This window comes from Salvia splendens, unplaced genomic scaffold (assembly GCF_004379255.2).
Source record: "Salvia splendens isolate huo1 unplaced genomic scaffold, SspV2 ctg48, whole genome shotgun sequence".
NCBI lineage: Eukaryota > Viridiplantae > Streptophyta > Magnoliopsida > Lamiales > Lamiaceae > Salvia > Salvia splendens.
Genome location: NW_024599134.1, coordinates 601 through 25,154, shown reverse-complemented (window position 1 = coordinate 25,154; position 24,554 = coordinate 601). Strand labels below are relative to the sequence as shown.

General features: G+C 35.6%; 2 protein-coding genes and 1 pseudogene across 3 annotated transcripts; 2 read left to right on the top strand and 1 right to left on the bottom strand.

Annotated features, from left to right (window-relative positions):
* Positions 1-1,329: 1,329 nt before the first annotated feature.
* LOC121790332 lies at positions 1,330-4,986 on the top strand (annotated as a pseudogene).
* Positions 4,987-5,588: 602 nt separating this feature from the next.
* Positions 5,589-9,353, bottom strand: LOC121790331 (stress response protein NST1-like). 2 transcript variants are annotated; one of them, XM_042188576.1, is made up of 7 exons: positions 9,228-9,353; positions 7,810-8,408; positions 6,763-7,390; positions 6,570-6,670; positions 6,354-6,443; positions 6,149-6,276; positions 5,589-6,022 (listed from the first exon to the last, which is right to left on the bottom strand). In XM_042188576.1, exons 2-7 carry the CDS (start codon positions 8,347-8,349, stop codon positions 5,878-5,880), a joined length of 1,632 nt encoding a protein of 543 aa, XP_042044510.1. In that variant the 5' UTR covers positions 8,350-8,408; positions 9,228-9,353; the 3' UTR covers positions 5,589-5,877. The 2 variants fall into 2 exon arrangements, with proteins under 2 accessions (XP_042044510.1, XP_042044511.1); XM_042188577.1 differs by having other exon boundaries at positions 7,933-8,408.
* Positions 9,354-20,170: 10,817 nt separating this feature from the next.
* Positions 20,171-21,129, top strand: LOC121790333 (cytochrome P450 CYP72A219-like). The gene is made up of 3 exons (XM_042188578.1): positions 20,171-20,263; positions 20,453-20,634; positions 20,958-21,129. The coding sequence occupies exons 1-3, from the start codon at positions 20,171-20,173 to the stop codon at positions 21,127-21,129; spliced, it is 447 nt and encodes a 148-aa protein (XP_042044512.1).
* Positions 21,130-24,554: the final 3,425 nt, after the last annotated feature.

Genomic DNA, 24,554 nt, shown 5'->3' with positions numbered 1-24,554 from the left:
ACAAATTAAGCAATAAAGGATGTATTTAGCCAAATTGAAGAACAATTACCGGAATATGGTTGCAAAATGGTGGAAATTCACCGGAAATTGCTGGGAATCGTCGGAAATTGTTGTAGTTCGTCGCTGGTTCCGCGTCGGTGCTTCTTCTCTGTTTGCGTCTGAGATGCTTCTGCCTTCTGCCTGTTTTAAAACCCGACGGACGACGCATAAACGTTATGCGTCGCTAACGAAAGACGCATCAGCATTATGCGTCGCTAACGAAAGATGCTGCGTCGCTAACGAAAGACGCACAACCGTTATGCGTCGCTAAATAAAGGCGCACAATGCTTATGCGTCACTAAATAACGACGCATAATGCTTATGCGTCTTTCTATTAACGACGCACAACCGTTGTGTGTCACTCCCTGAGTCGGAAGACAACTACAACTCTTCATTAAAATGGAATTCAATTAACATGCTTTCACAAAAAAAGAATTTTTCCTGCTACATACCTTATGTGTGCACCACTCGTTTGATGCACGTTTAGCGTTGTTTTGTTTTGATTTATATATTTAGTTTGTTTCTAATACATTAAAAAATGTTATTGAAATTTATAATTTCACAAAATTCATAAAAAGCAAAACTTGATTTGATCGTTTTCTCTATAATTTCAAATAAGTTAATAAAATAGCAAATCAAGTTTTGATTTTTAATGTATTAAAAGCAAACTAAGGTATAAATTGAAACGAACAACATTAAACATGCGTCAAATAAGAATGATGCTCATATAAGAAGCTCATATAAGGAGCTCACATAAGAGAGGTAACATATCATTTCTCATAATATTCGATTTGCGATAACTTTTAGTCAATGCAGAACAAGATAAGCGTCAATTTTTGGAAGTTAAATATGCTAGGTACTATGCATTATACATTAAAATTCAATAGAATCGATTTATCTATAAATCACTTTATCACTTAGAGAAGGTTAGGAAATAGTACCATACATTTCTTATTATAGAAATCGCATTAATAGTGTAACTTATGATCCTATGCAAACAGTCAACGAAATCGAAGGGCAAGAACGTCAATTGGAAGCCAGCTATATAACGCCTACAGGGCAAGAACGTCAATTGGAAGCCAGCTATATAACGCCTACAAGTGTTGGCCCACCTACGGCCACTCGAATTCGTGTAAATTCCCAATCCCAACCGGCCACGTTGATATCAATGACAGCCAACTCCGACGTGGCGCAATGCTAATGGCTTCTCCTTTCAAAAATGTCCACGTCACGCATGCACCTAACTTGCTATTGTGCACCAAAATCCCACCTGCATAAATAAACCACTCCTCTTATTCAGACTTCAGTTGTTCTTTTCACTATAGCAGCAATGGCGATAGTAAGGAGAAGATCGCTGATCGCAACTCCTCTCTCTCTAGTTCTTACTCTTTCTCTCCTCCTCGCCGTCTCCTCCGCCGCCGTATTCTTTGAGGAGCGTTTCGATGGTATTGACTCCTCCATCAGTCTCACTATCTGACTATACTTTTTGGGTGCACTCTGCTAGCATTTTAGTTTTGAGATTTGTGTGATCAGTCTGTCACTTGTATGATTGTGCGAATCAATTGTTTTGATCTACGATTTATCGTTGGTTAACCAATTGAGATCTATTCATTATGGATCTGATGAAATTGACATTTCCGTCGGTGTAATTAGTATAATTTGACGCTCATATATGTCTATGCTCATTTGACATTTTGATAAATCTGGTTTAGGTTTAAGCCGCATCTAATTGAGCCTATTGAACTGTGGATCTGAAGCAATATTCATTTTTAATCAAATTTTATTGCGTGATAGTAAATTATGATTATAGAGTTGAAAATGCAATTCAATTTAAGCGATGAGAATCTTCGACCTATTGGATGAATTTTCGATGAGACCTTTTATCTAGCGGGCAATTTTTTGTCTATGCAGTTATATTTAGCCTTTATTTCTAATGGAAGAATTTAGGTCGAAGCGTATGAGCTTGGAAACGTCGATTTGATTTGTGGCAACTAGTGCTATGATAAGTATAACCATAACGACTCTGGTCTAACATTCAGTTTAGTGATAAACCTACCCTTCTTGTTTGTTAGTGGTAGCCACAAATTATAGTATTTTTCTTGGTTATTGGTCTTGGCCTACTCCTATCATTTAACGTATTTTTTCTGTTCCAAAATTACATATGAAATTTCACACGTAATTTATTCAATTGACATTGGTTTCAATATCTTAGTGTGGAAATGATTTTGTAAACTTGTGCAGAAAAGATGAATGAACAACACTTTCTTAAACCTAAAGTGACTCCCCTATATTCTCAAATGAAAATCAGTTGCCTCTAGAAAAGAAACAAAGCAGACTGTTAATATTTAATGCTATTTAACCTTGCAAGTTGTTGCTGCCTACATTGGTAGCCTAATGCATTTGTTTGCTAAATATTATAGATGGATGGGAGAGTCGGTGGGTCAAATCTGATTGGAAGAAAGATGAGAATATGGCCGGCGAGTGGAATTACACTTCTGGAAAATGGAGTGGAGATGCCAATGACAAAGGTAAATAATCCGTTTGTGTCCTGCAATTTGACATAATTGAGTGCAGACATAATTGAGTGCAGACTTGATAGGCTGACTTTCTTTTCAATTGCAGGTATCCAGACCAGTGAAGACTATAGGTTTTATGCTATCTCTGCCGAATTCCCTGAATTTAGCAACAAGGATAAGACCTTAGTTTTTCAATTTTCTGTCAAGCATGAACAAAAACTTGACTGTGGTGGTGGATACATGAAATTGCTCAGTGGCGATGTTGACCAGAAGAAATTTGGTGGTGACACTCCATACAGGTTCACTCATCTCCCAACCTTTTGTGATCCTATGTGTACACTTTCATTCTCCGGCCTGATGCTACCTACAGCATCCTCATCGACAATGTACTTAGTGTGTGTATTGAATGGTATTTGGTTTGGTTGATGCAGTATCATGTTTGGGCCAGATATCTGTGGTTACACCACCAAAAAGGTTCATGCTATTCTAACATACAATGACAAAAACAACTTGATCAAGAAGGATGTTCCATGTGAGACTGATCAACTCTCTCATGTATATACTTTCATTCTCCGACCCGATGCTACCTACAGCATCCTCATCGACAATGTGGAGAAGCAGACAGGGAGCTTGTACTCTGACTGGGATCTATTGCCTCCAAAGCAGATCAAGGACCCTGAAGCTAAGAAGGTGAGTTTTTGTACCTGTATGTTAGAGTGGTTTCCCATTTGTGTATTCTTGTATTCTTAACTGTGTGTTCTTGTATTCTTAACATAACTTTGTTGCTACCAATGTCAGCCTGAAGATTGGGATGACAAGGAAACCATTCCTGATCCTGAAGACACGAAGCCAGAGGTGAATAGATTTTATCTTCTGCTAGAAAGGGAGTAGTGTAGAACTCCTGGGGTTGGATTAATTATAAGCTAAGAGTTTTCTTTGTTGACAGGGTTATGATGATATCCCCAAGGAGGTTGCTGACCTGATGCCAAAAAGGTAACTTAGTGGCATGTTGATTGTTGCTTCTTTATACCCGAAACTAGTATTTGAAAATATTTAATAGACAACTTTTTGCATTTTCAGCCTGAGGACTGGGATGATGAGGAGGATGGTGAGTGGACTGTGCCTACCATTCCTAACCCGGAGTACAAGGGACCATGGAAGGCAAAGGTTTGTTGAAATTTTAGTGTGGCTTACTGATTTTGCTTGTGAAGCAGACCATGTCTAAATAGCCCTTTTTATCTGTACCAGAAAATTAAGAACCCCAACTACAAGGGCAAGTGGAAGGCACCAATGATTGATAACCCAGGTTTGGATTTGTTTTGCCCCATTATTTCTTAGAATATTGCAGTTTGTTAATTCAATTTCGGGACAACTGCAGAGTTCAAGGATGACCCAGAACTTTATGTTTTCCCCAAGTTGAAGTATGTAGGCATTGAGTTGTGGCAGGTACATTTTCATATTTAATCCATCATCATATGATTTTAGTTTTTCCCCTTTTGTTCTCGACTGGATGTCTCGGGATGGTATGTTCAGCTATTAGAATTATATTGCAGGTGAAGTCTGGAACACTATTTGACAATGTTCTTGTAAGTGATGACCCTGAATATGCCAAGAAGGTAGCAGAAGAAACATGGGGAACACAAAAAGATGTATGTCGGTCGCATTGGTTCAATTTCTTTCACTTTTTCTATACTTCATTTTCTTTGTAAAAGAGAATGAGAACTGTTATACATCTATCTATCTACATATAATCTATCTATTATTGATTTGTCAATGCTGCTGATATTGCAGGCTGAGAAGGCTGCTTTTGAGGAGGCCGAAAAGAAGAGAGAGGAGGAGGAATCAAAGAATGATCCTGCTGTTGATTCTGATGTAAGACTTGTTTATTCTTTAGAACTAATACACATGTATTTACCTTGATTCATATGTATACTAACGGTAACTTTGAACTCTCTTCACAGGCTGAGGATGGTGCTGAGGAGTCCGATGCTGAAGGTGAAGATGCTGAGGATGATTCCAAAGTAGACCCCAATGAAGACCCTACAGCTTCGGTCGATGACGATGTGCACGTAAGATCCTGATTTTCTTTACTTATGCATTTATGTATGCAATGTTGGTGTTGGTAAAGGTAAATTCCATGTTAGTTATTCTTATTTTTGTGTATATGTGTCATTGCAGGACGAACTGTAGGATATTAAGTGATGGAATCCTGAAATCACTAGAGACAATGTGCCATCGCCCCAAAATTTTTCTTATTAGTTGTAGCGCTTTATGTAGGATAACTAAATGACAGTTGGAAGCTGCAAGAGATCGTGTTTGTGGTTTGATTGGTTTAATTGAGTCTGTTATCTGCTCAGATTTTTGTTTATCAGCTTGTCTGAGAATTACTGTTATTCTATTAATGCCACGACTTGCAGTTTTCTGATTGAAATTTCGCTGCTTTTTTTCCTCAAGCAGCACATTCTTCACATACTTCTTCATCCTTTTCACTGACCAACACACCACCTCAATTCTCCTATATTGTAAACTGATAGGTAGACTTGTTATTATAGAAGATATTTTAATCGGTACCTTATAAAAATAAATTAACCATATTCTCAACTAGACAGAAGAAGTGGACAATCTATCATGACCGATTGCTGTAAGGTATAACACTGATGAATGAATCATATTTATATACTCCTACTTTAACTTGTTCGTATTTATAGAGGGAGCAGTACCGAAAATAAATGATCAAATAGACTATTGTATCCTTAATGGCTGACGAGCATTTTGAACCAAAAAATGCTCGAAAAGAGCAAAAATCTTTCCGCCGAAATTATTATACCAAAATATAGGAACTAAAACCTGGTTATAAAATATTTAAAAAATATTACACCTAGAAAAAGAAAAAAAAGGCCTTAAATCTCACATTAGCCACAATTTTGTCTTAAATTGATAGCCTTTTCTTTTATGATTTTACCAACTTAAAGTCTTGGGTCAAGATTCTAGTTACTATATACTAATATATTTAAAAACTATATTGAGCATGTATTTTACATTAATGAATAACAAGCTCACTTGGCCAGGAACCTTGAAACAACAATAGTATTCAAGGTCAAACATATATTATACAGATTCAACTGATGCATTTGGCGTGTATTTTTACTATTATACATCTACATATACATTGTTTTCTTCCCATATCTACTTTTATTCCTACATACATGCATCTGAGAAGAAAATCTTCTTACCAATGTTTCAACAGGGCAAGCATTGGAATAAAGCAGCCCGCTCGCCCAGTACACCGTGGAAGCAAAAAAGTAGCGACCAATAAACCATTTTAGCGAGCATGTAGTGGTTGTGCATTCTCATGTAGTGCCTTGTAGCACTGCAGGCTGCAAAGAGGAAGCTTTGATTTGGAATCTCTGTACTTGTACACATTTGTACAAGATGGGCCGGCACATTTCTCTCGTGGAGGAGGATACCTGGAAACCCATGCGAAAAATAAGAAACATGGGAACAAAGACACAAATTCGAGCTTGGCTTATAACTTGAGATTTAGTTGACATGTTTTGGCTACGTTGCCTCAGCCTATCTGCGCATCAAAATACCTGCAAGACTTGGGTTCGAAGATACTTGGAAGGCCAACTTCAGCAGGAAATGTTACAACTGTCCCTGAAGGTCCCATGACCCATCTAACAGCATCTGGTGCAACTGTAGCCCCGTTTGCATTCCTCTCCTGCATCGTCATGCATAACTAGGGTAAACATATAGAAGTGTTTGGAAATAAGATTGCTCTCTACGAACAACTTTTACCTGCACTAGCTCCTGCTGTCGTTTTTTAATCTTATCCTCTCGCCTTTTCCTGCTGGAATCTTGACCCAAGATTTTTCTGATTGCCTCGGCCTAATAATAAGGAAAAAACATAACTCATGAAACCAGTTGATGCAAAACTAGAATTTTGATTACACTGTAATGCACAAGAATCGATACATGAGAACAAAATGAGTCAGCATAAAAGATCAAACAAACCTCAGATTCACGAGAAGCCTTTTCATTTTGAATCCTTCGCCTTTGGGCAGCCTCAGCTCTTTTCAGTTGTTGCTCCACTTCTGATAGCTGTTCCTTTGTCTCTGTCAAAAGTAACACGATAATAAGCAGTCAATTTACCACGAAGTAACAAAAGAAAAATGAATTCACTAGTACAACGATAAGAAATACTCACTTCTTGGTGGGGCAGGTGGCAATCCATCTGGGAATTGGATTGATTTAGCACCCAAACCAGGAGAGGGCTCTCTTCCAGATAAAGTAGCTCTACGGCGGGTAGTAATTGAGCTTTCTTTGGAGTTCTTAGCGACGTCAATTGACTTTCTCTGTTTCTTATTCTTGTGTTCAACCTCACCGTCAGATAATGATTCTTCCTCCTCTGTATATTCTGTATCTTCAGGTGCACTTGCAGATCTGGATTTCTTCTCTTTGGCTGATCTTGAGGAGCCATAATCTTCAATATCTCTATCCATAACCCTAGATATCTTCCGTAGTTTCCTGCCCCTGAAGGTACCATCTTCATACTCTGTATTATCATACGACGTGATTCTTGAAGTTTTGAGCTTTTGAAGGTACCGAATCTCATCATCATCCTCATCATATATTTCATCATCAGAATACTTCTTGCTTATGGACTTTCTTTTAGATGACCTGTCATGCTTTACAGCTTGCTTGGCAGACTCCTCAGGTATATCCTCCTTACAAGAATCCACTTTTCCAAAGGCAAAACCAGTCCTCGAAAAATCTTTCCACGGCACACCTCGAAGGTCACCCTTCTCATTTCTATCACGGAGATTCAGATCTTCCTGTTAAAAGACAACAACATTGTAAGGTTTCCAAAGCCGTCAAGTACTTGGCCAATAAGACAGCAATATATCCAAAACCAAAGGGAAAGCAGCTAGGGTCGGTCAACATACAAGGCTCAATAAATTATGAATCTGCTTGCAAGATGAAGTCTAATCATCTGACCAAAAAGAAGTGTTTAAAACAGGAAATAGGCAGAATTTTAATCAGGTTTGCAGAGGGTCTTTTTTTAATAATACTATTACATTTAGCATCTACAATTTCTTTCTCATATGCAAATATTACAACTGTTTTTAGCAACTATTTCAAAATATGATGATGCGTACAATGCACCAGTTGAATAGAATTCCCATTTAGAAATACAGCCCACTGAGTTACAGGATCAAAATAACTGAAAGGCCTTCAATCTAGAGAAAAATACCTTAGGGGGAGGATAATTTTCATCTGACGAAGGCTTTGTAGCAAAAGTTCCAGCTATTGAAGAACTGACAGAACTAGATCTAGTGTGAATGGTGTGTGTTACACCTCCAACCTTTAGTTTTACCTTATTGACTTTGTTTCCAGTTCCATCAGATGCTGCTCCTAGTGGCTCAGAATGGTAATCCCCAGTCGCTTGTTCGCTCATTTTATTGTCCTTCATTTGCCCACTGTTCAAGCTAGCTGCAGCAGGATTATCATCACCACAACTTTTAAGGTTAGTGGAGTCCTCCAATGTGTTTTCTTCGTCATAAATCTTATGCACGATTTCAGTATCACAAAGGTTTAGTGATGGTGTTGAGGACTCCTTGCCCACACTTGGTGCATCACTCACATGGTCTGATGGAGTTGATGATAATGAGATAGAATCTCTATTATCTTGGGGGGATTCTGATTCATTTGAACGACGATGATTGAAATTACTCCTCCTTTTCCTCGAAGTTCTGCGTGTTGTATTGCTCCCAGAATCGCCATGGCTATCCATTCCATAAAAACAATTCAATAAGAAGCTTATTCAACTTCTTTCTCTTGCTAATAAAAATCCTAACAAAAGAAACAAAAATCCGATTGTTCATCAGTCACACATAAGCGTCAAAACAAAAGTTTCCAAAATGAAATACAAATATTGGGAAAGTTTAATATAGCTATAGAAGACTAAAATTCCTTTTCTGAGTACTTCTTAGCCAAGCATATATGAAATTTTGCATTTGCAGATGCATGCTCACACCTATCTGCTTTGACTTGATAATTAAAACAGACCACTCTTAAATATTACATATAAGCAAAATGGTATGTTTCTCCGAGAGGCATGAAGCAGGAAAGAAAGAAACATAATATTAATAAGTTAAGTGCGACAAAATATATGTATTGGCGTTGAAATGTTTCAAATTCGAAGGAGAAACAAATACGAATAGCTGGTGGAGACAAAGTTCTTTCATAACTACAGCAAAATCCACCAAATCCATCTTTAGCAAACGAAAAACTTTGATAACTTAACCTAGAACTAGTTGGCTTTCACAAATATAATTATGAAAGCCACTACTTAAGCCACAGAGACGTAAATGTCAATACAAACAAGATTTCTGAAGATATGAACAAGTATCAGATGATAAAACGCCCTCATCAATTTCAACTAAATTTCTCCCAGAGCAAGAGCATAGCAAATTAGCAAGCATTCCATCTATGAACAAATAAATTACCAGGTAAACATAAATTTCATAACAACTATTTCAAAATTGGCAGTTTATCATCTGTTTCTGCCTCCAACAAAACAAGGAGCCAATCAGAAAAAAAAATGCAAAGAAAAGATTAGAAAAAAAAAAAGAGCTAAGCATCAAAACGAAGATGGAAGAATAATACTACCTGAAAACAATCAGAAAACAACAGCACCCAAAGAAAATTGGAAAGAAGCATCGATGAGGGATGACTCAACTCTGGTAGTGAATGTGAATCTCAGTGTGGAAGAAAAAGTAAGACGCAAGGTGTCACACCACTCTTTATTCTTCTGAAAATAATTTTTTGTAAATTTAAATTATTTTTGATTTTTTTACAAAAAGTGCATTGGCAAGTGATTTAGGCAAAAATTGGTCCTCAATATATGTCTATTTTATGATTTTGGTCTTAGACATTGTAAAATACAAAACGTAAAAGTTAACTGTAGCACCCCGGAAAATTGTGACTTTTTTTTATTTGATGGCTTATTTTATTTTAATTAATGTGGATGTTGAATGCGAATTTCTTTTGTGGAAATTGAGTCTCTATGTGTTTGAGTTAATTATGTGAAATTAGTTGTTGTGAGTTAATGTGATTAAGCTTCCAATGTGTGAATTAACTTAAATGAGATAATGCATAATCATTCTAGCCATTTTATTTGAAATTTTCGGCCCTCCTATATATTGGAAATAATACTTTCTTTCTTGGATTTAATTAATTGCTTTGGGATATTTATCCAAATTAAATCCAAACCAAATTATCCCTATGCTATTCTACATGATTTTCGACCCCTTGGACATCCCTTGAGATTTTCGAAACCTCCTATTAATTAGGAGAAGGAATTATTTTTGTAGATTTAATTGGTATCTTGTTATCTCTTTCCTTGAATTAAAATCCAATTAAATCTTACCATATCTTGCCAAATCTCTCCATATCATATTTTAATTAGGATTTGACTCCTTCTTTCCCTAAAACCTCATAATTTTCGCCCATATGACCTTCAATTACTTGTAGGATTAATTTTTTCGTTACCTATTTTGTGGGAGTCTTTTCCTTCAAGAAATTACCAAATTTAAATCCTATTCCTATTTCATTTGAGGATTTAAGTATTTTTTTCCTTGATTTTTCCCATTATACATGCCCCTTTTTATTTCCCCACTTAGAGATGCTTGAATTATTTTGTTACTTTATTTATTTTGAGAGTATCTTTCTCTCCAAGTAAATACTAAATAAATATCTATGCTAATTAAATAGCAATTTTTGAAAATTACTCCCCCACATACTACACGCCTATTTTCTTTTTAATGGTGAGATTTATCATTGACCTCTATTTTATTCTTCCACAATTTTAATTGCTTTATTTAATTTGTGGGATTTATCCTAGACTATAAATTAAAAGAACCCTAACCCTAACCCTGATATTTTCACCTCCCTCTCCTCTCCATACCACACATCTCTCTCTTCCTCTCCTTCTCCACCAATCCTTCACCAATTCCTTGTTCTTGCATCATTGTGGAGTTGGAAATTCAAGATTCATCGAAGAATCGCATCATTCATCATTCCTACCGATTGTTTTTCAAGAGAAATGTATACTTTGATTCATCTTTCTCCTTCTTACCATTGAATCCATGTTTCTTGATCCCCTCATGCATATAGTGAGTGTAGAAATCGTAGATCTAAAAATTAATCGGTTGTGAATGATGTTTGCTTGAGAAAGTATGTGCATGTGCGTGTATGTATGTGTGTGTGAGAGAGTTTGTAGATGATTCATTGGTGAATGCTATGTGTAAATAGGAGAACATGGTTGTGATGTCGTTTTTGAAGCGTGAATATGTGTTGAAAGCATGAATATGTATGTGTGGATGAATGATAGGCAAACCCTAGTTTGTAAATGTTGAGCATGAAAACTGTGGTGTCCGGACAGTAGGTTCCGACGAGTGTTTGGCCGACCAAACGATCTTATTTTGGCACGAATTTTTAACTGAGTGAAATTTTAAGTGTCTTCTGTGTTGTGTCAAAATTTCAGTCTCTTTTGACGAAAGATGAATTTTTAACAAATTTTTTCAATTGAACTGTGTTGTCCTGTCAGAATTTGTATTCTCGTCCAATGAGTTCGTTTTTTTGTTTTAACCGACCTAAAGATGTGATTTTGGTGTGGATTTTTAACTGAGTAAACCTTTATGTGCCTACTGTGTGGTGACCAAATTTTAGCTTCAAATGATATCGAATGGATTTTTAATGATTTTTACAAAATGAATGCACTATTCTGCCAGATTCATGTCTTGATTGAAATAGTCTTGTTGGCAAGTTTTGAATGAAATACATGATACATGTGTGAGTAAGAACTTATCCTATGATGTGATTATGCGTTGCACGTTGATGTATGCCAAAGGGTTCGTATCGTTTATGATGGTGAACGTTGGGATAGGCAATATAAGAAAACGGTGAAAGGAACGACAGGGCATGCATGAGTAATGTGTTGATAGAAAACTGATTGTGTTGTATTATGTGGTTATGATGTTGATAAGGGTTGTTGTGCGTACGTGGGTACGAAGAGCAAGGATTTCAATAAAGTTGTGAACCGTGTTTGTAAGCAATCGAGGTGGGCTTTCTTTACTAAAACTCTTTTACGTTTCAAAAATATGATTGTGGAGCTATAAGGGTGATTTAAAGTGTTATGTCATGCCATGATTGTTTTGATGTTGAGATTGTTGTCTAATGCCTAGTTCGTTTGAGCTTGCTCCGTTAGGCTATAGGGCTATGTGTGAAATGAATTCGGGTCTGAGTAGGGCCGCAAACCCTATTAGGTTGTGTACACAGGTGGGATCGGGAGCCGTCCTTGCTAGTCTGTCGGTCTCGTGGGCGAATAGTGTGGCCACACTTTCGTCGCACTATGGTAAGAGGATGTGATTGATTGATTGATTGTATAGAAAGTGGGGAGATTGTTTTGATTGGCCAGTCTACGAAAATGTTTTGTGATACTCGATGATATTCTTTTCTAAAATGTTAAAACTCGAGTTCACTATGGTATGGATGACATAACTTTTATCAAATATTTTGGCGTGTGTCCACTGAGTATGTCAAGTACTCAGCCCTGCATATGTTTTCTTTATGTGCAGGTTGAACGGTGATGTTGCGGCGGATGTTGAGTCGAGCCTTAAGAAATTCCGGATGCGTCGTGTCTTCATACATAGGCGTCTCCCTATGACTCTCTAGACACCTTTATTCCGCTGCCTTGTTTCGAATCGTTCTTGATAAAGTCTTTCGTTTTGCTCTACACTACTTTATGATATTAATTACCTTGAGATATTAACCCGCTGCTTAATTATTTAATCGATTAAAACTTTTCTTTTGAAGCTTTGTTTAAGATGTTGTCTTTCATTGTTTTCCTCTTCTGCTTCCCCGCTCCTTAGTCCCTTCCCTAGTCACGATTTCCCCGTCTTTACTATCCTTAGTAAGGGCGGTCGTGACATTAACTTTGGACCAAAATCGTAAAATACATAAAATTGACATATATTCAGGACCAGTTTGACATTTACTTTTTTTAAAATGATACTAGTTACTCTCACCGTCTACGATTAATTAAGTCTGTTTAACTTGGTACGAATTTTAAGAAATATAATATAAAAAATAGATAGAATGTAGGACTCATTGCCAAAAATAGTAAAAAAAAGTGTCAACTAATATTGAAAAAATTGGTGTCAATTAATCGAGGACGAAGGGAGTATTATTTTATTGCAATAAATATTTTTCTAGTTTTATTTCTTTTATATTTTTATTTCTCATGGAGTATTAATTAAACAATGGTTCAGTGTGCAATTTCTATTTTTATTTTACAAATGGCATGGTACAAATTACAAAGGACTTGTGTCCTAATATACGAATAGATGATAAACGATCCCGATTTTTAAGTGTTTTAATATGCTAAACAACATTATCTTGTTATCTTGGAGACCAAAAAATTGGAAATCTAAAATGATACTAATAATTTATTGAATATGTATAACCAAGCATTAATTCTCGCATTTTATTTGGCAATCATTTTAAAGGTATGATGGCACTGTTTTAGATTAAATTGTAGACAAGCAAAAACTAAAAACCGAAGGACATGACCCGATTGATTATAAATGTCAATCTTACTATTACTCCTTCGGTTCCAGTTCGCCATTTATAGTTTCATTTTAATTCGTAACGAGTTTTAAGAAATTGTTTGACTTTATGAAGAAAAATGGGTAAATAAGTTCAGTGAAATGTGAACCCCACTTTTATATATTAATTTAATAATTGAATATAAATGTAATGAGTTAAGTGAATAGTAGAGTCCATTTATTTAAAATTGAGAAAAGGTAAATGAGACTTTAAATTCTGAACACTAACAGAGGGAGAATAGAACAAGGGGATACAATTGTACCCCCAAGAAAGTTCGCATATCATTTCCAAGACCTGCGTTCGAGTCCCAGCAAGGTCCTTTTTTTAAATTTTTCGTTCAGTTTAAATAATTCTCTTATTTCACTAATGCATTTATTAAATATGTAATATCTTTATTTTTTTTCTTGTAAAACATTTTTTATTTTCTACAATTATATTTATTTTATCTCTACACCATTCTCTTAAGCTTAATTCTTTTAAAATATTTTACTTTATTTTCGATTTGAAATGAATTTATATTTTTTTAAGGCATTTATTTTATTTTAAAATTTCTTAATTATTTTATAAAGTAATTTAATTTTCTTCTATTATTTGAAAATAATTGAAACTTTTCTTCAATAAGCCAATAAATGATTTATCATTATAAATAACATACTATGCATGAAGAATTTTCATTTTTAATAATGAAAGTCCATGTAGTAACACTAAAAAGTAATCCGTTTTTATTAATAATGAAGTTTCTTATTAGAAAAATAATGATGAAAAACAATGACATAGAGAAGATAAAAGATTGATTATGAACTTCCAAGCCGATATTCTTTTTTATCGTACCTCCATACTAAAAGTTCTGGATCCGCCACTGATTATGAATACCTCAAAATTATAAGATAGAGACATTATTTCATAGAAGGAAAGGAATACAATGACGCCGTCAAGGACTCAAGAAATTGCGAGCCTTCCAAATACTATGTTGGACCAAAATATACTTGAGGCCCTCAGAAGTTGGTGTAATTGTTCCTATCATTTTCATCAAAAACATATATGATATCTTCTTTTCAAGGCCCATACTAACATATGAGAGAATATGAAGAAGAATGAGATCCGTTAAACAATGAAGTTAGTACGGATCTTGAAAATTTATTGTCGTATTTTTTAGGAGTGATTCGGTACGGTATACCGTACCATGAGTACCATACTGTTGATGTACTATTTTTTAGCACTACAACTACTTGTAAGTATATAAGGCAGAAATAGGATAGCTAAAGGTCAGTATCAGGATATCGAACTCATGGAATAGAATTGCAACTGGCTATCATGTACTAAGCATCAAATACTATCTAGAGAAACATAGATATGGGTTTGAAAATTATAAAACTAGAGATAAATAAATAAAGTAAAACAATAAAAGCAAAGAAGATAGAATCAGACAAATAGAGGAATTTCAAGGATAAAGATTTCACTAACTATTTAATTATTTTAATTAGTTCTACGTTTATCCGACTCAAGTTTTACCACCATTTTTTCCCTATCATGCATCAATACTCATGTTACAATTATTGTATGGACGTATAAGATAAACCAATCAAAGCTATCACCGATCAAAGATTGACTATAATCAAAGTAATAAGTCGAACAAAAGTTCAAGAAAAATCAAGTGGAACGAGTTCTGAACATTAAACATAAAAAGAACTACATAAAAATTAATTACTATCGAACCTCAAAATTCTATTGTTTAGTAATCCATAGACAGATGAACTAAAACAATAATTAAAGTACGTGACATGAAATAAACAAATAAAACCCAAGGTTGAATCTTGAAGTCTTCATGCTCCTCTTTCCTTGCTTCAATCTCCAAGAATGATGGAAGGATTAGGTTAAGGAGTGGAGGGGGAGGAGCATTGAAGGCTCCCTTTTGGGCTACGGAAGGGTTAATATTATGAATTAGGTTATGAGGTATTTATAGGCTTAAAAAATATTTAAATTTGGTAAAAAGATTCCTCCAAGCAATAGCAAATATGGAATTTTCGTGCCACATAGGTTAAGGAAAATATTTGGCTTCACAAGGTAATGTTTTCTTTCCTTCTTTGAATTTCCGCCTAAAATTCTGCACTTGACAGCTTTGCGTGACTTTGGTAGAACGACCTTAAATTTTTCCACATAACTCCTATTGATATGATCAAGGAACCAAAGCAAAGCTCTTTCAAAGACGAAGAGAATGGTATGTAGCATGCCCAGATCGAACTTCAGAATCACCGAAAAAATGAGTTTGAACAGAGACTATCTTGCAGGAATAGCCCAGCGGCCGCTGGAGAGAGCCAGAACGTTCTGGACTGGTTTTCAGCGACCGCTGGCGTGCGCCAGAGGCCCGCTGGGTTTCCTTCTGCTCCAGCTTCCGAACTTTGACGTTTTTATGCCCTTTTTCAGCTCTATTTTGCACATTTCTCACAAAACATGTCAAAATACCAAAATGAATAAAATATGCAAATAATGGACATGTAAGGTAACTTTGACATTCAAAATGGACAAAAAAATGGCCTTAAAATAGTGCAAAATTCGAGCGTATCAACTATATAGTACTGAAAGTTACGGTATGACAAAACACCATGCCGATACCGTACCAAATTTTTCGGTATACCAAAAATTCGGAAAGTTAGTTTTTGATACCGTTGTCATACTGCATTTTGGTATACCGTACTCTTGCGGTATGCCGAACTACGGTACGACATACCGTTATACCTGAAAAAAATATATTTTTAAGTTTAAGTTTTTATTTTTGTATAATAGAGAATTCTATTTTTAAATTTTAGTATAAATATAACATAAACATATATATATATATATAGGGTAGTGATCAAGATATAACTAATCTTAAGTGTATAACTAGAGAACAAATCTCAGCCACACATCTTAATACTTCAAATTAATCTTATGGCTTAAATAATCTTGTAGATTTTTATAAAAAATAATAGCCAAAGGGCATTTTTGGAATTCAATATCTCAAATGTATCAACGTGAATTGTGTTCTGCGCATTTGTAGAATCTGAATCTGAATTGTCTCAGGCCACCGCCATGGCCGGCCTCTCCGCCGCCGCCGCCGCCGCCGCACATGCGCCGGTTCTTCCCCTGAAGGCGTCCTCCGCCGGGCAGTTCGCGGCGATGACGGCTGCGGTGAACACCATTTTAGATGACGGCAATAACTTGATAATTACTTAGTTATTTGCATTTGGATTGGGTGACTTCATTATTCTAGATAAAGAAATGAAAATAAAAGTTGAGATTAAGATTCTAAGTGATGACATGCCATCGCAATTTTTGAAATTCTCTTGACCCGAAAGTCGGGAATTCCATTTTGCATTATATATTTTCTAAGTGGAGATAACATTTTTTCTTTCCGCTTTTGCTCGGCTTTAGCTCGAAAATGATTTAAGTAAAAAAATTAATTATTAATTTCTACCGAAATGGATTGGGATTGAAAATTATTCAAGGGTTCTAATATCAGTTTTAGGATTTTCTTCCTATGTACTAGTTGAATTAGGTATATGGCTGGTGTAATTCTCCAAAAATAATTATAACTTGATCAGAAATTGGATGCTTAGATGTATGTCTGAGTTGATGAATCCATAACCTTGATAAGAGAAGTGCATGCTAAAAGAGCCGTGGTGTTTCTCAATGGAGAAATTGTCAAATTGAAGTGGATTTTGAATACTTCACTCTTGTTTACAAAACAAATCACTCTTGTTTACAAAACAAATCACTCTTGTTTACAAAACACATCACTCTTACTCAGATTTTACTTCACTCTTGTTCACAAAACACATCACTCTTACTCAGGTTTTACTTCACTCTTGTTCACAAAACACATCACTCTTACTCAGATTTTACTTCACTCTTGTTTACAAAACACATCACTCTTACTCAGATTTTACTTCACTCTTATTCACAAAACACATCACTCTTACTCAGATTTTACTTCACTCTTGTTTACAAAACACATCACTCTTACTCAGATTTTACTTCACTCTTATTCACAAAACACATCACTCTTACTCAGATTTTACTTCACTCTTGTTCACAAAACACATCACTCTTATTACGATTTTACTTCACTCTTGTTTACAAAATACATCACTCTTAGCATGATTTTACTTCACTCTTGTTTACAAAATACATCACTTTTATTACGATTTTACTTCACTCTTGTTTACAAAACACATCACTCCTAATAAAAATTACACTTTAAGAATTGTTTTATATTTATAATTACTCACTAACTACTCCATATTAATTCACCATCGCCATTTTTTGTTAATAACAAATTCAGCGACGCTATTTAGATTATTCCAATAGCTCCAAGCCTTCTACGTCTCCATCTCCGGCAAATTCGCCGCCGCATTTCTCGCCGCACAATGCTACATCTCCGATCACCCCAACCCAACAGCTCCAAGCCTTCCTCCAGCTCAAATACCAGTGGATTCACGATCCCAGCCAGTCCCCATTCACCGCGCATCCAATCGCAAATCGCGTTGCCGTCGCCATCTCCGCCCTGCACTACCTCGGATGCGCCGCTGCGCTCAGTTTCCCCCCTCTCCACCGCCTCGCGCACAATCTGATCGTCTCCTCCGGCTACGCTGCGGTCGCGGCTCTGTTGTCGGTTATCCTCCCGGATTCCGCCGCCCAATGCGTCTACGCTGTTTTCGGATTGCTCTAGGCGGCTGAATTTGCAGAAGAGATCGAGAGATAAGAATTTAGGGAACCTATTTTTTTCTATGCAATGACCATAATACCCCGCCTTGTTATTATGGACTAAATTTGTGATTGAGGGAACTAATTTCTCCTTAAATTCAAAAATTAATATCAGCCCTTGATTTTTTTGATCTTGTGGCTATTATTTGTTCTCTAGTTATTTGGTTAAGAGGTGTTTGCCATAGATCACTACCCTATATATATATATATATATATATAAATAGGGATGTAATCAAATACAAATTCTAAATATTTTACAAACTCTAAACTATGATCTGGATCGGTAGAAAATGTCAACAGATGACAAAATAATAGTAACAAAAAATGTCAACACAATGTCAACGGTTGATGCTGTGTTGACATTTTTTGTTGTTGTTATTTTATCATCTATTGACATTTTTTAACGGTCCAGATCATAGTTTGGAGTTTATATAATATTTAAAGTTTGCATTTTATCACTACCCTGTTTATATATATAATAATCAATTAGTATACCACGTTTTACCGAAGTGTCGATATACATCGACAATTCGGTATATTGCGGTATAGGAAATCTAATACCGTTACCGTACCGAATTTTTCGGTACGGTATACCAAAAAATCGATATTTTTTGGTATTTTTTAGGTACTGTAAGTCCGGTACAATTCCCCACCCCTACTCCCGCTTTCTAACCCATTAGGAAACTTCCAAAATCAAAGAGGATAAACATTACTCCCTAGGTCCTCCATTAGGAGTCCCGGTCAATTTTGCGCACTCGTTTTATAAAAATGATAATAAATAGTTGGAGTGGAGAAATGGTAAAGTAAGACATAGAATAATATTAGGAAGTCTTCTTAACATTATTCTCTCTCTTACTTTACCATTTCTCCACTCTAACTATATATTACTCCGTCTCACCACAAGTACTCAACTTTCCATTTTGAGTTGTCCCAGCACAAGTGATCAATTTCCTTTTTTAGCTAAAAACAAAACTTAAACTATCGTTACTTTATTCCGTCTCTCTTATTTTATTCTCTCTTTCTCACTTTATTATCTCTTTATCTCTTTTACTTTTTCATCTCTATACTTTACTCTTTCCACTTAAACTCAGTATATATCATTTTCTTAATTCTCGTGTCCAAAAGAAATCCATCACTTGCAGTGAGACGGAGGGAGTATCATTTTTTTTAAAACGAATGCACAAAATTGACGGGGACACTTAACGGGCGGAAGGAGGGAGTACTGAAAAAGGCGGTTGCAAACTTGCAATAATAGAAACAGAGCATCTTTTCTCAAATTGATCAAATATGGAACTCGCATTATCCATAATTTCTGCTATTTCTGTTGGTATTGTGGTGAAATTACTCAACCGGGCTTACCTGCGGCCGAAGGAGCTGGAGAAAGCCCTAGCCACTAAGTATCAAATTTCACCAAATTTGAATATATTGTTGTGTCAATTGTTTTTATTTTTCTTTTAGCTTAGATAAGTCGGCTACTTGCTTTGATACTATTTTGAATGGTACTTAATGATAGATATTTCATTGTATTGTACTCTCTCCATCCCCTATTAATTAGCATCGGTTGATTTAGCACGAGTTTTAAGAAATGTGGTGGGAAGTGACTGGAAAAAGTTAATCGAATGTTGGTCCTACTTTTATATATTAATTTTATAATAAAATGTGAGTTGATTGAGTTAGTGGAATGTGACGTCCATTACAAAAAGTAGTAAAAAGTAAGATGTCAATTAATTGGGGATAGATGGAAAAAAGAAATTGGTCTGGGGGACGGAGCAAGTATGTTGATTACATTGTTTCTCTAACAATACAAAAGAAAAGTCTTTCAATCTTATTTTTGTTGAATAAATTAAGATGAAACCATGTGAATTTCTATTAAGAGGTTTGAAGACATGATGCTACAATTTCAATAAGTTTGTTACTACTAGTTTTGGTGCATTGTTTTATTGTTCTCTCCAAGACTTTAGCTTTAGGAATATGTATGAAACATTGCAATTATATAAAGGTAAATCTTGCATATTCATCTTGGCAACACCAATGATAAAAACAAAGAACTGAAAAAAAAACCACAATTTGCAGGAAATTATATGTTTTACTGGCCCGGCCCAAACCATTCACTCATCGTAACGAATCCAGGGCAAGCTAGGGAGGTTCTAAACAAATCTAATTCATTCCCAAAGCCGCAGAGCTCGAATCCGCTGCCTAAGATGCTTGTGCAAGGCGTTGTCAGCTACGAGGGAGAGAAATGGGCCAAGCACAGGAAGATCAGCAACTCTGCTTTCCATTTGGACAAACTCAAGGTTTTATTACTGTCTTCAAATTTTATATAGACTGTGTTATACAGAAGCCCCTGTCAATGATCTGGATCGCTTAAAAATATTTTCTCAAATAAACTTTAGAAGACATAGCTCATATAAATATTTTTTTCTGCGCTCGCCCTTGCATTAATGTTTGTACTAATCACCGTGTATATATTTTTTCGGGTGCAGCTGATGATACCTGCCTTCGTTTTGAGCTGTGAAGAAATTGTGAGTGAATGGGAAAAGAGTGCAACATCAAGAACTGCATTGAGCAGAAGCTACCGACAAGGTAGGAGAATCTTCGAGCTGCAAAGGGAGCAGGCCGACTACGCCATGAAGGCCATGCGATCTATTTACATTCCCGGATGGAGGTAAATCCCACCTCAATGAATAGTCAAGAAAGGAAATTATAGAGAGTTCCAAGTCCTTTTAACTTACATGGTTTATCGTCATAGCAATAATACAAATAAAAATATGATCGAGAATCTTTGGTGAAATTATGTTTTGAGTAATAGATTACACAACAGATAACAACACTTATTGCATAATATAGTTCCGACGCAGAAACAATTCCCGTTATAACAGTCAATGGTTCAATGAATCATGCATGTTATTGGTATCGTTGTGTATGCAAATCCGATACAAGAACAATGCTCGGTATAATAGCCTAATCTAGTTCAAATATCTTTTACAGACATGTGCCCATGAAAACGTACAAGAGAATGGTGGAAATATCAAAGGAGGTTCGCTCCACAATCTGTGATCTCATCGATACAAGGGTTGAAGCGATGGGAAGAAAGGAAGCCAAGCATGAAGACTTGCTTGGCATATTGTTGGAGTCGAATTCAGCAAGAGCTTCGGGATAACCATGGATGATGTAGTCGAAGAGTCCAAGCTCTTCTACTTCGCAGTGCAGGAGATGACTAAGCAAACATCCGGAATGGCAGACGAAGGCGAGGGACGAGGTCTTGCAAGTCTTCGGCCATCAAACTCCCCATTTTGATGGTCTCAACCACCTCAAGATCGTGAGTTGTTGTCGTTATAGGCGAACAAAAATGAGGAGCTTTTCAGGGGGCTGAATCCCTGAAAAAAAAAAAATTTAAATAAAATTTAGAAATATAGCCCCTACCAATATTTTTCTCGTACAGCTAATCTCATCGCAAGTTACCATGATTCTATAAGAGGTTTTGAGGGTTTACTCTCCGATAGTTGCTCTGAGGCGGCAAGTGGGCAAGGAGACCAAGCTGGGGGAGGCAACGCTCCCGGCCGGGGTCCATCTCACGGTGCCAGTGATCTTGTTGCATCACGACCGTGAGGTTTGGGGGGACGATGCGACAGAGTTCAATCCAGAGCGAGGGAGTGGCGAAGGTGCAGAGGAAGAAGCAAGCTGTGTTTTTGCCGTTCGGGTGGGGGCCTCGCATCTGCATCGGCCAGAGTGGTGATGGCTATGATCCTGCGAGGCTTCCGCTTTGAGCTCTCTATTAAAAATGAGTCACTCACCCCTTAAAAGGCCTTATAAGGGGATGGTTATTCATACTTTTATAGGTGTCATTCCGGCCCACACTTGAGTGGGCGTGTTAAAATTCTTAATATCTTGTCCCACATCGACTTGGTAACGATCCTAGCTCACCTATAAAAGTATGGATAACCCTTCCCCTTATAAGGCCTTTTAAGGGGTGAGTGACTCATTTCTAATACTCTCACCGTCGTATACACACGTTCCCGCCACGGTTGTTACGGTCCAGCCGCAGCATGGTGCTCATCTGTTTCTGTACAAGCTCTAGAAATATGGTTAGGGGTGTAGGTATGAGGAGATGTTTTAACTATTTTTTAAAAACTTTATTTGATGTTATGCCGGAACCTTAGTTCTAGAGCTCCTGGAGTAAAATGTGAATAACTCTATTTGATGTTATGCCTGAAGCTTAGTTCTAGAGCTCCTGGAGTAAAATATGGAGTAAAATGTGAATTAAATAAGTTGAGTGAAATATTGACTCGTAAAATATAAATGAGACATGTGTTTGTGAACGACTGAAAAAATATACTCCCTCGTCTCAGCTAAAATGACACATTTTTCTTTTAGTTTGTTCCAAATAAGATGACACATTTCTATTTTGGTAACTTTCTCTCTCTAATGAATACACTCAATCATTTTTCTTACTCCAATTAAAATATTTAACCCTCTCTCTCCATTTAATACTTACACTCATCTTTTCTCTCTCCAATTAAACACATTAATCAACCACTCCTAAAACCTTATGTCAACTAATAAATGTGTCATCCTAGCCGAGATGGAGGAGTGTTTTTGCTAAACGGAAGACCTGATGTTACAAAATTCATATCGGTACGCAATGTAAATCAAACCAAAAAAAAAAAGATCGTGTATGCTTTTCATCATAATTCATAGGATTATATATTAAGAACAAATTTGTTGCTTTCCGATTTAAACCCAACATAAATTACTGATTAAATTTAAATTTCATGATTTTTCTAATAGATTTTAAAAAGTTAAAACTACTCTTTCTGTCTAAAAAAAATAGTCTTATTTGCCCTTTTGGGATGTCCATAAAAAATAGTCTCATTTATGAAAATGTAAAGTTTCTCCATCATACTTTATCCACTTTTCTCCTTCTTTCTCTTACTTACATTTTCCATTTCTAAAATGATTAAATACTAATTTAAGATTTATATAAATAAAATATAAATATATTTCAAAAAAATTTAAAGCATATTAATTTAGAAATTAAAAATATTACTCCCTCCGTCCCACAAAAATATAGACATTTGGGATGGCACGAGAATTATGCACAATTGGTAAATAAAAGAGATATAGAAAGAAAAAAGTAATTATAGTATTGTTAGTGGATCATGGAGTCCACCTTAGTAGAGAGAAAGAAGTTATCAAAAATAGAAGAGAATATTTTTATGGGACATCCCAAATAGAAAAATGTCCTCTTTAACTTAGTTAACATAAATTAAACACAATAATTATCAAAGTTGAAAATGATTTCAAAGCCAAACAAGAGTTACCTCAATTTAGTAAAAATCTTTCTAAGTTTATGAAAATTGTGTGCTTATAGTATGCTCACTTAGAATGCCTTAAAAGTTCAAACCCCACCAATGCTGTGAGACTTTCGGCATTAATCTGTAAATTCGGTCGGATAAGATTAGTTGGATTCCGCCAAAAGCGGATTCGGTACACCTGTTGTCAAACAAAAAATAATGTGTTAAAAAATTACATGTTTAAACCTGTGTACGTAAAGCAAGTCTTCAAAAACGTGTTCGCCAATATCGCCTTGGGCAAAACTTGGGTTTAAAAACGAGTTTAACAAATGCGTTTTCACTAAATTTGCAAACAAAAAAAAAGTTGTCAATATAAGAACTTTTACTATTTCGCTCCAAAGTAATATCCTTTGATCACTATCAACGGCTCTTTAAGAAAGTACTCATGGAATCGTTACTAATTAAAGAAACAAGTGTGAATTCAATGATTCCTTATAACTTTGGGAATAGTAAATATATTCTTGCACGTATTAATTAAAATCATCTCAAATTTGTAAGTATCAAATCAAATAAGTATCAATTAAACTGTTTTAATATATAATTTCATGTTTAAATTTATATTATTGTCCGTGTGAAGCCGTTGCAAAGTTGGCCCCTGTTGATAGATTCTTATTGCATGCTTTGTGAATTGTGCTCCCCCCTTTCCTTCTCTAAATTCTTAGTATTATATAATAGTAGTATATGTGTGTGTGTCGCGAGCAATGACTTAAATATATTTATGTATGCATAGACTTAATATTAGTTTAGTATATATGTTTGCATGAACATAGTCGCATAGACTAATGTCTTGTAGTATATGTTTGTCACAAGCACAAAATTTAATAGTATTGTGTATTAGCATACATTCATTAAAAATGTTTTTAGGATTATATGTAATTGTATATATGCAGACGACTGTAGGAAAGTGAGATTGAACCCAAGATCTTTAGCTAAAGACAATTTTGCAATGTCTTAATTTTATCATATAAAATAAAATTAATCACTGTAAAATCAAAAGACACTCGAAAATTGATAACCACATAATATTGATATTTAAGGACGGGACTATTGATGTTAAAATTGAGAGTGTCCGAAATCTGTATTTTGCCGTTTGAGGTCAAATTTATATATTTTACTACTTTTTAAGTGAGTGAATATGAAATGCCAAGTTTTATTAAGTGTAGAGGATTTTCAGACGAGACTGGATTTTGATATTGTGAATACACGTATATTATAGTTTCCCGATTATCGA